The 13,953-nt window shown below is 39.0% G+C and overlaps 1 protein-coding gene, 8 non-coding genes and 1 pseudogene across 9 annotated transcripts; all 10 read right to left on the minus strand.

Moving 5' to 3' along the window:
- Positions 1-110: 110 nt before the first annotated feature.
- On the minus strand, positions 111-229 carry LOC120295097. The gene has a single exon (XR_005552464.1). It is a non-coding gene; the product is annotated as a 5S ribosomal RNA (ribosomal RNA).
- Positions 230-789: 560 nt separating this feature from the next.
- Positions 790-908, minus strand: LOC120295220. The gene has a single exon (XR_005552578.1). It is a non-coding gene; the product is annotated as a 5S ribosomal RNA (ribosomal RNA).
- A 231-nt stretch (positions 909-1,139) lies between these two features.
- On the minus strand, positions 1,140-1,258 carry LOC120295221. Its single transcript, XR_005552579.1, has one exon. It is a non-coding gene; the product is annotated as a 5S ribosomal RNA (ribosomal RNA).
- Positions 1,259-1,818: 560 nt separating this feature from the next.
- On the minus strand, positions 1,819-1,937 carry LOC120295164. The gene has a single exon (XR_005552530.1). It is a non-coding gene; the product is annotated as a 5S ribosomal RNA (ribosomal RNA).
- A 232-nt stretch (positions 1,938-2,169) lies between these two features.
- On the minus strand, positions 2,170-2,288 carry LOC120295236. Its single transcript, XR_005552594.1, has one exon. It is a non-coding gene; the product is annotated as a 5S ribosomal RNA (ribosomal RNA).
- A 296-nt stretch (positions 2,289-2,584) lies between these two features.
- LOC120295216 lies at positions 2,585-2,703 on the minus strand. The gene has a single exon (XR_005552574.1). It is a non-coding gene; the product is annotated as a 5S ribosomal RNA (ribosomal RNA).
- A 295-nt stretch (positions 2,704-2,998) lies between these two features.
- On the minus strand, positions 2,999-3,117 carry LOC120295232. Its single transcript, XR_005552590.1, has one exon. It is a non-coding gene; the product is annotated as a 5S ribosomal RNA (ribosomal RNA).
- Positions 3,118-3,410: 293 nt separating this feature from the next.
- On the minus strand, positions 3,411-3,529 carry LOC120295094. Its single transcript, XR_005552461.1, has one exon. It is a non-coding gene; the product is annotated as a 5S ribosomal RNA (ribosomal RNA).
- A 293-nt stretch (positions 3,530-3,822) lies between these two features.
- Positions 3,823-3,937, minus strand: LOC120295173 (annotated as a pseudogene).
- Positions 3,938-9,970: 6,033 nt separating this feature from the next.
- LOC104448974 (aldehyde oxidase GLOX) lies at positions 9,971-13,643 on the minus strand. Its single transcript, XM_010062948.3, has 3 exons — positions 13,250-13,643; positions 11,643-12,134; positions 9,971-11,092 (listed from the first exon to the last, which is right to left on the minus strand). The coding sequence occupies exons 1-3, from the start codon at positions 13,610-13,612 to the stop codon at positions 10,292-10,294; spliced, it is 1,656 nt and encodes a 551-aa protein (XP_010061250.2). The 5' UTR covers positions 13,613-13,643; the 3' UTR covers positions 9,971-10,291.
- Positions 13,644-13,953: the final 310 nt, after the last annotated feature.

Genomic DNA, 13,953 nt, shown 5'->3' on the forward strand with positions numbered 1-13,953 from the left:
AATCTCGACACGACAAATCGTCAAAATAAAAATAAAAAATGACATAAATCTAAAATCGATCAAAATCTCGACCCAACAAATCGACAAAATAAAAATAAAAACGAAAAAGAATGGTGCAACACGAGGACTTCCCAGGAGGTCACCCATCCTACTACTACTCTCGCCCAAGCATGCTTAACTTCGCAGTTCTGATGGGATATGGTGCATTAGTGCTGGTATGATCGCACCCGTCATGTTACCATTGCAAACTTATTTGAAGCAAAAGTCATTTCTCGTTTTAAGAAATGTCCGAAGAATTTTACTTCCGGCTTTCGAGAAGTCATTGCGCAATCTCCGAATAAATTAACGATATATTCACTTAGAAATGACGGAAAATATATGGAAAACTTTTAAAAACCGTTTCCCTTGATCGAAGTCTCGACCCGGCAAATTGTCAAAATAAAAATAAAAATGAAAAGAGGGGTGCAACATGAGGACTTCCCAGGAGGTCACCCATCCTAGTACTACTCACGCCTAAGCACGCTTCACTTCGGAGTAGTGCTGGTATGATCGCACCCGTCATGTAATGCATTGCAAACTTATTTGAAGCAAAAGCCATTTCTCATCTTAAGAAATGTCCAGAGAGTTCTACTTTCGGCTTTCGAGGAGCCGTTGTGCCTTCGCTGGGTAAATTAACGATATATTAACTTAGAAACAACAGAAAATGTACGGAAAACTTTTCAAAACCATTTCCCTTGATCGAAATCTCGACCCGGCAAATCGTCAAAATAAAAATAAAAATGAAAAAGAGGAGTGCAACACGAGGACTTCCCAGGAGGTCACCCATCCTAGTACTACTCTCGCGCAAGCACGCTTAACTTCGGAGTTCTGATGGGATCCGGTGCATTAGTGCTGGTATGATCGCACCCGTCATGTTATGCATTGCAAACTTATTTGAAGCAAAAGCCATTTCTCGTCTTAAGATATGTTCGGAGAGCTCTACTTCCGGCTTTCGAGGAGTCGCTAAGCAATCGCTAGATAAATTAACGATATATTAACTTAGAAACAACGAAAAATATACGGAAAACTTTTAAAAACCGTTTCCCTCGATCGAAATCTCGACCCGCAAATCGTCAAAATAAAAATAAAAACAAAAAAGAGGGGTGCAACACGAGGACTTCCCAGGAGGTCACCCATCCTACTACTACTCTCGCCCAAGCATGCTTAACTTCGGAGTTCTGATGGGATCCGGTGCATTAGTGCTGGTATGATCGCACCCGTCATGTTACCATTGCAAACTTATTTGAAGCAAAAGTCATTTCTCGTTTTAAGAAATGTCCGAAGAATTTTACTTCCGGCTTTCGAGAAGTCATTGCGCAATCTCCGAATAAATTAACGATATATTCACTTAGAAATGACGGAAAATATACGGAAAACTTTTAAAAACCGTTTCCCTTGATCGAAGTCTCGACCCGGCAAATCGTCAAAATAAAAATAAAAATGAAAAAGAGGGGTGCAACATGAGGACTTCCCAGGAGGTCACCCATCCTAGTACTACTCACGCCTAAGCACGCTTCACTTCGGAGTAGTGCTGGTATGATCGCACCCGTCATGTAATGCATTGCAAACTTATTTGAAGCAAAAGCCATTTCTCGTCTTAAGATATGTTCGGAGAGCTCTACTTCCGGCTTTCGAGGAGTCGCTAAGCAATCGCTGGATAAATTAACGATATATTAACTTAGAAACAACGAAAAGTATACGGAAAACTTTTAAAAACCGTTTCCCTCGATCGAAATCTCGACCCGCAAATCATCAAAATAAAAATAAAAACAAAAAAGAGGGGTGCAACACGAGGACTTCCTAGAAAGTCACCCATCCTAGTACTACTCTTGCCCAAGCACGCTGAACTTCGGAGTTTTGATGGGATCCAATGCATTAGTGCTGGTATGATTGCGCCCGTCATGTAAGGCATTGCAAACTTATTTGAAGCAAAAGCCATTTCTCGTCTTAAGAAATGTCCGGAGAGTTCTATTTCCGGCTTTCGAGGCACCGTTGCGCCTTCGCTGTGTAAATTAACGATATATTAACTTAGAAACAACGGAAAATATACGGAAAACCTTTATAAACCGTTTCCCTCGATCGAAATCTCCACCCAGCAAATCATCAAAATAAAATTAAAAACAAAAAAGAGGGGTGCAACACGTGGACTTCCCAGGAGGTCACCCATCCTAGTACTACTCTCGCCCAAGCACGCTTAACTTCGGAGTTCTGATGGGATCTGGTGCATTAGTGATGGTATGATCGCATCCCTCATGTTATGCATTGCAAACTTATTTGAAGCAAAAGCCATTTCTCGTCTTAAGAAATGTCCGGAGAGTTTTACTTCCGGCTTTCAAGGAGCCGTTGTGCAATCATTGAATAAATTAATGATATATTAGCTTAGAAACAACGGAAAATATACGGAAAACTTTTAAAAACCGTTTACCTCGATCGAAGTCTCGACCCGGCAAATTGTCAAAGCAAAAATGAAAAAACGAAACAAATCTAAAATCGATTGAAATCTGGACTCGGCAAATTGTCAAAATAAAAATAAAAACGAAAAAGAGGGGTGCAATACGAGGAATTCCCAGGAGGTCACCCATCCTAGTACTACTCTCGCCCAAGCACGCTTAGCTTCAGAGTTCTGATGGGATCTGGTGCATTAGTGCTGATATGATCGCACCCGTCATGTTACGCATTGCAAACTTATTTGAAGCAAAAGCCATTTCTCGTCTTAGGAAATGTCTGGAGGGTTCTACTTCCGGCTTTCGAGGAGCTGTTGCGCAAGCGCCGGATAAATTAACGATATATTAACTTAGAAACAACGGAAAATATACGGAAAACTTTTAAAAACCGTTTCCCTCGATCGAAATCTGGACCCAGCAAAGTGTGAAAATAAAAATAAAAAACGAAATAAATCTAAAATTGATCAAAATCTCGACCCGGCAAATCGTCAAAATAAAAATAAAAATGAAAAAGAGGGGTGCAACACGAGGACTTCTCAGGAGGTCACCCATCCTAGTACTTGTCTCGCCCAAGCACGCTTAACTTCGAAGTTCTGATGGGATCCAGTGCATTAGTGCTGGTATGATCGCACCCGTCATGATACGCATTGCAAACTTATTTGAAGCAAAAGCCATTTCTCATCTTAAGAAATGTCCGGAGAGTTCTACTTCCGGCTTTCGCGGAGCCGTTGCGCAATCACCGGATAAATTAACGATATATTAACTTAGAAACAATGGAAAATATATGGAAAACTTTTAAAAATCATTTCCCTCGATCAAAATCTCGACCCGGCAAATCATCAAAATAAAAATTAAAAAAAAATAAACCTAAAATCGATCGAAATCTCTACCCGACAAATCGTCAAATAAAAATTAAAACAAAAAAGAGGGGTGCAACACGAGGACTTCCTAGGAGGTCACCCATCCTAGTAGTACTCTCGCCCAAGCACGCTTAACTTCGAAGTTCTGATGCGATCCAGTGCATTAGTGCTGGTATGATCGCACCCGTCATGATACGCATTGCAAACTTATTTGAAGCAAAAGCCATTTCTCGTCTTAAGAAATGTTCGGAGAGTTCTACTTCCGGCTTTCGCGGAGCCGTTGCGCAATCACTGGATAAATTAACGATATATTAACTTAGAATAATGGAAAATATATGGAAAACTTTTAAAAACCGTTTCCCTTGATCAAAATCTCGACCCGGCAAATCATCAAAATAAAAATTTAAAAAAAAATAAACCTAAAATCGATCGAAATGTCTACCCGACAAATCGTCAAATAAAAATTAAAACAAAAAAGAGGGGTGCAACACGAGGACTTCCTAGGAGGTCACCCATCCTAGTACTACTCTCGCCCAAGCACGCTTAACTTCGGAGTTCTTATGGGATCCCATGCGTTAGTAATCTACTACACAAGTTATAACCACCACGCATCAACCCTATCACACAATATATTCCATTATGAAGAATCATGTTGCTATTACTTGTGTACACTTAATATTTCGCACAATTATAATCCAACAACAATACAATAGTGAAGATGATAAGAGAATAAACATTTGTTGGTAGGAACACAACTTTCAGCAAATTTTAGGATTTTTGTTCTTGTGCATGAAATATATGGCCTTTGAGATCTTCTCTTGTATAGAAGCATCTTCAATCTTCTTATTGGAGATGTCTTAGAGAAGCAAGGAACCATTTAAGATCCATTAATGTTGTTGTTTAGAGATTGAATTGCCCATACAGTCCTTTATACTAACCAGTTGCATGCTATCCCAAAGTATGGTTTATTGTTGTCCTGTTGTTGATGGCTCTCACAAGTCCGTTAGAAAGCATGTTTTCATTAATCTACGTCTTCCAATTCTTTTGGTGTGCATCTTTGAGCGACAATGGCTATATTGGACTTATGCAACCATTATCTAAATGGTTGTTGCTTCAACATCACCAATGACATGATATTTGCAGCTTTCACGCAAACATTGTCTTGACCTGATCTTTAAGTCTATTGGTGCTATTTTATGACATAATAGATTTGTGATATTTTTCCTTCCCGGATATCACTTTTGTCTTATGCATATTAACACAAACATATACAAATATAATAGTTGTAATCATATTAAGGATAGTTTTGCAATCATCAAAATTCTTTGAGATGTTTCTCTAACAAAGGTTAACCTAGCTCGAACCTATTGGTCTCGATTCATAGTTTTTGCTTAATTTTGCCAAATTAGCCTAATTGCGCCCGAATTGATGATGAAATTGAATTTATCTAGCTCAATTGGATTGATGATGTGCACGTTGACTTTATCATAAAAAGTCAACCATGGTCCTAAACTTGTAATCGACAGCGTTTGAGCTTAGAATTCTTAAAATCAACTTGAAATTATGAATTGTCATGTTAGATCAAATGTCGAGAATGAATCAGATCTACAATTAATTTTGAACTTTGTCAATTTGGGGTCAAAAAGTCAACTTTCAATTGTTTTTATGAAAAACTGAAATTTGAAATCCTAACTATGATGTAAGGATAGAATTGATGTGCTTTATGGTATTCATTAATTTTATGAAATGTTGACCAAGAGTTGAATTTTTAGAGTTGGACCAAAAAGTAAATCTAAAAGTTAACTTTTGGTTATTTTATTAGAATTTGAAATGTGAATACAAGATTGTACTAGAAAACATCTAATTGACATTTGTTCGACATTTTTACGTGATTTGTCAAATATTGACCAAAAGTTGACTTTTTAGGGTTTGACCAAAAAGTCCACCTTTGACTTTGTTGAAAAATGACACTTTTTTGGTCGAAAAATGACATTTAAACATAAATGAAATGAAATGACACTTGAAAGGCACCTAAAAGATTCTTTTTTTCTTTTTGGACAATTGGACCAAATGATCCCTCATTTACACATATGACACTGGATGTGTTTGAAATTTTCTTTTGAGATACTTCCCAATGGAAATTTGATGCAAGATTATGGAATCATCATAAACCTCCATTATATTGATGCATGTTTATGATTACAAATGCATGTTGCCTCTCTATGACCATGTTTTGCGGGAGACGTATCTTCGAAAGATCGAGATGTGAAGGAAGGGACTATATCCATACCTTTGAATATTTGTCAATGCGTATTCCCTTTTAAGCATAAAAACTCGAGTGAGTTGTCCCCCAAAGATTTTTCATCCAGATTCAATCTGATTAAGAAGGGAAAATGGTAAAGAGTCATCTGGTGAAAGGGGATGATTTAGGGAATACCGAGAGAAGCCGGGCGACAGGGGAATAGTTTTTTTTGGTCTGCCGATTTACCCAGCAAGTTTGCTGTTTGTGATCCAAAAGGCGATCTGTCACCAGCAAGCCATCTAAAATGGTGGGAGAACACACATTAACGCGTTTGGTTCCATACGATGGAGAGATCATTGTTCCTATAGGCTTTTGGCATGTTATCAATTGCATGCACATAAGTCATATTTTTTATTCCTTTTGAGTTAAAGAAGAATGGTTCTAGGGTCCACGAAGAGGTCCGGATGATTTCATCGTAAAATCAAAGCAAAGGACTTCTCTTGCAGATTTTCCAGCCCTTGACGTGTCGAGACCTCCAAAGAATACTCCGAGCAAAGCACCTCCAAAAAAACCTTTCCCCGATCTAGGCGGCCTAATCCCCAGAGCAACCAATGGAAAGCAATAGGGGGTCCTAGACAACATTAAAAGTATATTTTTCCTCCATTTTTATTTTCTATAAGTGAGATGGCTTTAAGGTTTAAGATCAATTTATCCAGCGAAATATTAAGAATGGTTCTTGGTTTAGGTCATGATCCTTTTGTTTATCTTGAAATGTGTTTCGGATGGAATCTTAAGATTTTTAAGAAAAATGAAAGCAAAACCTCGTCATTGTCTAGGCTAAATTGCCCTTAGTTCCTAGTTTGGATATATTGCATTTTAGGATTATTTAGGTTAAGGGTCCTAGACAACATTAAAAGATTTTTCCATTTTTTCAGTAAAAAAATACAAAAATGTCTTAGAATAAATTAGTTCTATTCCCTAGATAGATTGCGAAAAATATAGAAGAAAGGTCCAATTAATTAGAAATTGCATGGCATTAGAATTAGGTCATTTAGGCATTGCGGAGAAACAAAAAAGAAATTGCGTGTTAATTAGAAACCATCCAAAAGATTGTCGATGTGGTTTTTAACTTAAAGGCGACTTGAGATAAGCAAAAATGGTTGGGGGTCCTAGCCAAGCAAAACCTCAATCTAGGCGTAACCAACCGTACCATAAGTCTTAGGAGTAAAGTGAAATCCGCCGCTTTACTTGGGGTCCTAGACGATTAAAAAAAAAAACATTAAAGGGATAGCTTTTGAAAATGAGCAAAGAATCCCAGGGTTGTTAAATGTCCGTCTTTACTAACAGTGTTGGAGTTGGATGAATGTTTTTTGTCGCTGATATAAAGGTGCTTTGGTCGGACCGAAGAAGAGCTCTGCCCGCGAGGCGGCTTCGCATTGGGGTATCATTCTTGGTAGAATGGTACGGGTCCTAAGACAACATTAAATATTTTTCCTCATGTGATTGCTGTTAATTTTCTTGGTGAAGTCCATAATGCAATTTATTTTGTCATAGAAGAATGGTTCGTTTGTCGGTCCTGCATTTTAAAAAAACGGATGATTTGTCTAGGAAATTTGATTCTTGCTAGGGTGTTCATTTTTCTAGCATTTTTCTTTAGGAAAATTCCTTCTTGCATAGACTTTTCGAATAAATAAAAAAAAGAAAAATGATTAGATCATTTCATGGATTGATCTCGCGACCATCTAAATGGCGAATGAAACGAGGTGCTAGTGCATCGGTCCTGTCAAAAATCATTTTCTCGTTTAGGTACTCTATCTTCAGTAAGCGTCCAAAGAAGAAAGCCAAGAGAACTTTTGAATGAGGTAGCTGAGTCTAGACAACCTCAACAATCGGATACATGCATGGTCCACTTTCCTCGGGGCATGCTAGGTTGCACCTTCCCCGCGTGGGAATGGTACATGTGGTCCATTCTGGAAAATCTTTTCAGGGCATGATGAGGTATACCAAACCAGCCCGATGATGATATATAAAAGAGAAGAATGGTCCGACGGGTCTCGTGTCAAAAATCATTTTCCAAATGCTTTTAAAAATTTATCAAAAAAAAATCAAAAATAAAAATAAAACTTGGATTTACTCAAGCTTGTCTTTTTATCCACTTTTTTGTTCTAATAGTCTTGTAACATGTGAAGGTGTGGAAATGGTCCTAGATGGTCATGAGTTTTCCAGAATCAATGCTGTCAAGGTCATGATGAATAAATTCACGATTGTTTAAATTTGTTGCATTTTTTCTCCCTATTTTGGGCTTTGAATGATGAGGCAATACAGAATGGTGAAAAATCCATGTCCGCAAGGAAGAGGGATCAAAGGGTACTCAACCAAGGGACATGCTTTCTCTATCCCAAACACCAATCTATCTTGAGTTATTCTTTTCTGAATTACTGTCAAGAATCACCCCACATTGGGGCAAATGGGAGATGAAATGGAAGGTAAGTAATTGCTCTACTTTGCATCAATCTTAAGGTAAGTTCTTTATCATTTGCATTAGCATTTCCATGCATCATAAATTCCCCACACGGGGCGAGGAAAGAAAATCAAACCACCAAATGCATTTCAAAATGGGATTCATCTTCCCACCAAAAGAAAAAATCAAAACAAAAAAAAAATTGTTTAGTGCATGTGCTGGAGAAGGAAAGTGGTGGAAATCAAATTAAAATTAGGTCTCAACTTGTCTTTGAATGCAACCTCTCAAGAAGTGCGAGAGCTCACCTTCAAATAAGGGCAGAGTCCCTTTGTTAAGCTGACACCTTTGTTAAAGATTAGATTGGTAGCAAATCTAGGAAAATAAGGAAAATAAAAATTGCATTTTTTGAACAAATAAAAGGAAGAAAAAATAAAAATGGGGAAGATTGATTTGATTGATTATGCCTCTCCATGGAAGTTTGAAGGTGATGAATATTCAGATTTTGACAAATGCATAGAAACAATTGAAAATCTGATTCAATTGCGAACAAAGGGCAAGATGATTTTTGCAAAATGGAAGAAATCTTAGCAGGATAGTGATTGGCGAAATCATGCTCTGATTCGTAGAATGGACGGGTCCTTTGATTTAATGCGAAGAACGGAAGATGCAAACTCGAAAAAATGTCCTAGACAACATTAAAGATATTCAAAGCAAGAATGGCGCCCTGGAGTAGTATAAAAGGGAGTTTCATTTTTTCCTAGACAACATTAAAGATTTTTCCTGAAGGGAAGAAGGGACTTTTTTGAAAAAATGGAGTCCTAGCGAATCCGTTGAGCAAAAAATTAGTAAAATGGTTCAGTCGCCTCGTGAGAGTTCTGAAAAAAAAAAATACAAAAGAAAGGAAGTGGGGAAAATTCTTTTTTTCCTAGACAAACGGGTCATGGGAAAGGGGATAGCACATTCGCACGGATCCTGACATGAGCTTACCTCGAAGGTAAGAGAAAAAGTCGAAAGGAATAATTGTTTTCAGAAGAGACCTTCAAATAAGGGGCAGCTGTTGACACCTATTTTTAGCAAATGAAAATAAGGAGGAACAAATAAAGGGAAGAAAAAAATAAAAATGGGGAAGATTGATTTGATTTGGTGTGGCAGATTTTGTCTTCTTCCTTAGACGACGAAATCGCCTTTGATTTAATGCCCCTACATCTCAAAGCGCAAATGGACTAAAAGGGAGTTTCCAGACTTTGAAAATTTTTGCCATAATCTTCACCAATCTGCGGAAAGGGGGATAGCAGAGAGCTGCGGGATCTTGTTGCCGATTTACCACTTGCACTGCTGCCGCACTTGCAGGCCCAAGTAAAGTGTACCTTGGCTCAATTAGAATTCCTAAGTCTTAAGTTTTTACCCTCTTGGACTCGTTGACAAAAAATCAGGTGTTGATATATTGTATATTTGACTTTGAGATTCATTATGATGTCGAGTTAAAGGTTTTGAACCATCTATAATTTTTTACTTTACAGGAGGTTTACTCTTGGACTTGAGTCTCAAGCATTATTGAAGTTGTTTATCAAGATTAAAAGGGACAAGGTTCATACTAATTGTTTACTATTGCAAGTATCGAGGACTTCTCTGGTAAAGTTGGGACGGCCGGATCGGACATCCTTTCTGAGAAGGCAATATATGTGCAAACTAGTCGGTGGATTTTTATATAATTTTTTCTCTGTCTTCTGAAGCTAGCAATTTACCTTTAAATTTAGGGTCTTTATTGTTAAGAGAGGGGGCCACATTTGTACCAAGATTAGGTAATAATTAGTCATTTCGACTTATTTCCTGTTTTATGCGTAGGGTCGACTAACAGTGGGGAGTTATCCTCTTGACTGGCATCTCAGATTCTGAACCTAACTGTCAAACCAATCACATATACTTATCATGGCAATTCGTAATTCTTTTAATTGCAGAAATATTATTACAAACACATCGACTGTCTTAATGCTTTGCGACGAAGTAGACGCTGATAACACACACTAACGTATTTATGAATTCCTTCTATCTGTTCGGTATGATGTCAGACGATTCCGAGTTCGAATCCACGGGCTCAGAAAACGAAAAATAATCTATATCACTTATTTAAAAAGAAAAAAAGAAGAGAGAAAATATAGTCTTTTCTTGGAGCATTCACTTTGCGGCTCTGCCTTTAGTCGGACCCAAAGGGGATTCATATTTCCGCGACCCGATAAGATACTGTTCACTGCATCCGGATCCAAATCCCTTCACTGGGCACATCCTGATGTACCACAAACAGCAGATAATACCCAGCCGGTGCAAGGGTACGAGTACCCGGCGTCACCGCCTCCACTTCGTACACCGATTTCCCTACGGCAGTCACTCCCCTGCCGTCCCCTATCACCAGCAGCCGCTGGTTCATTGAGAAAGAATGGGTCGTGAACGACGGTGCCACCATTGTCACTGTCACCCTAGATGCGGAAACGGCTCCGACGACTGAAAATCTGACGAGGAGTTTCATTCCGTAGCCAATCCCAGCTTGAGAGGCCGGCGATATTATCCTCGGGCGCAGATTGTTGTACTGTGCATCAAGGTACGGCGGCGAGAATGCCTCCAAGCTTAGCTCTGTTGGGAAGAGAACGCTGGTGAAGGCGTAGGTGACGTGAGGGTTGCTTCCTCCGACAAGGACTCTCCCATCTCGGAGGAGGATCGCCGTGGAGTGGTACATCCGCGGTATGGAGGAGGGGTTTTGGAGCTCAAACCGGTTTCCAGTCGGGTTATCAGGTCGGTAGAGGACCGGGTTGAACACTGGGTTCCGACCAATCTCCCAGCCGGCGGTTCCCACAGCAGCGCCATTGATGATCAAGACGTTGCCGTTTGGGAGAAGGGTCATGTCTCCCATGACTCTAGGCTTTGGCATAGTCTCCATGACCCATTGTGGAGCCGGGTCGGTTATTTTGATCCTCCCGCATGTTGTTAGTGCCCCGACGAAGTTCCCTTTAGTTGCCTTGATGTATGACCCTCTAGGCGCGCCACCACATACCTGTTAACGGTTGTGTATAGAGAGAGAGAGAGAGAGAGAGAGTCATATAAGCATAATTTCTTCGATAAAATTAATTTTATATGTCTCTGTCAATGAATTTCAAATTTAATAACTTCCTAATAAAATAATGTCTCTCAATTCCAAGAATATGTTGAAGAATTTTGCGTTTCAATTTGATATTGTAGTAGTCTCTTTCAACATGAATGGGTTTAGGTGCATATATAGTGGAACCTTTATCTTCAATCATTTCTTGTTTAAGCCAGGACAATTCCTACATAATCGTTACAATATTTTTGGCCATCCCTAATAATATTTACTTCAATGCAAATAAGTCATGGCTAACAGCTTATGCTATCTTGACATTTATTTTATGAAGTCGTTATATATGACCCACTTGTTTAATATAGAGTTATATCTTCCCATGTCATTTTTACCCATACCATCTTAATTATATCAATAACTAGTATTTAGTATTTTGAAGGTGCAAAAATTAAGCGTGACCTATAACTTCCGGCGTGATAATGCAATTTAACTCTAAATCGAGAAGTACCAAAACTTCAGCTTCTTTAACCGGTGCTTGCAAGTTCTTCAATGGGAGCAAGACCGAAGACCCGGTACTTGGGTAGTTCCTCGGGTCACCGCCTGGCATCGCCGGGTACGTCTTCACCACCTTGCCGTGTGCATAATCGAACAATATTGCCCGATTGTTAGCAAAAATAAACAAGTTTCCGTCGACGTTGAGATGAACAAAAGGGTAGAGGTTGTTCTCGATGTTGGCATCATTGGTCTGCGCAAGAAATGGAAGATTGTACACTTTCGGAGCTCCGGTTTTTGGATAGAATTCGTAGTTGAATTGTCCCCTGCCGCCGACGATAATTTGCAGACCGTTGGGCAATATGTGATTGGTTGCATACCACCGACGCGCAGAGAGCCCGTTTTCGACTTCTTGCCAATCGCAGCCACTGCATGGGTTGAAGATCCGGATCCGACGTTCTCCGTCATTGAAACCGCCCGTTTGGATCAAGCGTCCATCGGGCATTACCTATCAAAAACAGGAGAACTCTGTGAGTGCAAAAAAGCAATTGTAATCAATCGGAATTAATTAAGCATATGCATGATTAAGAGACATAATACACACGTTGAGAGATATGGACAATCGAAGGAGATATACAAAATCTCATAATTATTGTGGGGTATATGATGGAAGCAAAAAGAAAGTCAAATTCATAAGTTTGAACGTAGTAACCATTCTTTTACTTTCCGGTACTTCTCAAGGTCAAGGTTATTTTTTTTTTTTTTTTTTTTTTTTTTTTCGTGTAGTCTTGAGTTAGCAAAATTGTGGAATCTCTATGTTTGGTGTGGGGCTGTCAATCGTTTGGCTGGGTTTGGTTCGGATGAAAACTCGAACTGAAGCGAACCGATTCGAACTGAACTATTTAAGTGTGCATTAACTTTGAACTAAATCGTAACCCAAATCGAAAATTAGTTCAATTCCTTTTTTTCTATTTATTTATTAATTAGGAAGAGGTTTAGTTGCAAAAGAGAGAGATTGTGTGAATGATAATATTAAGAAGAGAGGCATCGAACCAAAACTATCCCAATCGGAATTAAAAAATGGTTATTTTTTCTTATCCGCACCAAAAATGCACAAAAATTCGGTTCAATTCAATCAGGTTCTGGTTTCAGTTCAATTTTCTAGTTTGATTTTGACACCCCTAATTTGGTGGCTACAAGAAATCTCAAGGAAAAAATCTAAGAGTACTAGAATGATCTTCAATTAAAAGGAAATAATAATTGATAAGTTTTTTAGTGAAAAAAGCTCAACGACTTAAATTAGAGCATGATATTGATCACTAGAAAGTGTAGAAACTTGAAATATTATGTGATTGCTCTAACATATTGAAACAGCTTTGAGAGATTCCACTACCGAGAATCTTAATTATACAATTACTCTGGTTTAAACCACACTAAAAATTGTGAAAACAATTTAACCGAGAAACATATAATTAAATAAGACGCGTCAATTGAAAATATCAGAATTAAGGTATTAACCTGAATCAATTTCTACACAAAAACAAAATACACATAACGAAAAAACTGAAGAGAAAAGTCTCAATAACCATTTTTTCTTTTCAAACAAAAAGACCAAACCCATACCGAGCCGGAGGAGCACCAAACATCGGTTTGGACCATGAGAGGTCGGAAAGAATTCGATGCCACGTCGTATTCGATGGAGTGTGCGGTGCAGTCGATCTTCAAAGCAGTGTCGCGGGGATCATTCCGGCATTTGCCGTTCGGCAGCGAAAGGTTGGACTTGCCAAAGTCAGTGCGGTCGAATATGACCACGACGTCGTTGTGGAGGAGCTGCATGTGCATGGCCGACACGCCTATGCTTCGCTGCAACAGCTGCCACCGGCCGCCTCCTGCAGCTGCAGCAAGGAGGGGTGGTGGCAGCCATGGGGCAAGGAGGAGATGAAAGAAAATGAAGGATTGAAGAGGCCAAACTCGAGTGATTGACATTGTTTGTTTCAGCTTAGTGGTTGGAGGGCTATCAATTCATTGAATTGTGTTCTCGAGGTCGTGCTTGGGATATAAATACTTGTGCTGAATGGCCTGTAGGAAAGCAGTCGCCACACGCAAGAAGAAGTAAATTAAGAAGACAATATATCTGGTAAGCGAAAACTGATGTTTTGATCCGGAACCCTCATAGAATGTGCACACGTCTCAACGAACTGAGATTTGGAATCCGATCGCAATCTTGTTTAGTTTATCAGTGGGAAGGAATTAAGTTCTCCTGCGTCCAATTATGTTCTTTTTCCCTGTGTTCTGTAACTTATTTTGTTTGTGCAATTATCTTCGTA

The sequence above is a fragment of the Eucalyptus grandis genome, chromosome 6, assembly GCF_016545825.1.
Source record: "Eucalyptus grandis isolate ANBG69807.140 chromosome 6, ASM1654582v1, whole genome shotgun sequence".
Lineage (NCBI taxonomy): Eukaryota > Viridiplantae > Streptophyta > Magnoliopsida > Myrtales > Myrtaceae > Eucalyptus > Eucalyptus grandis.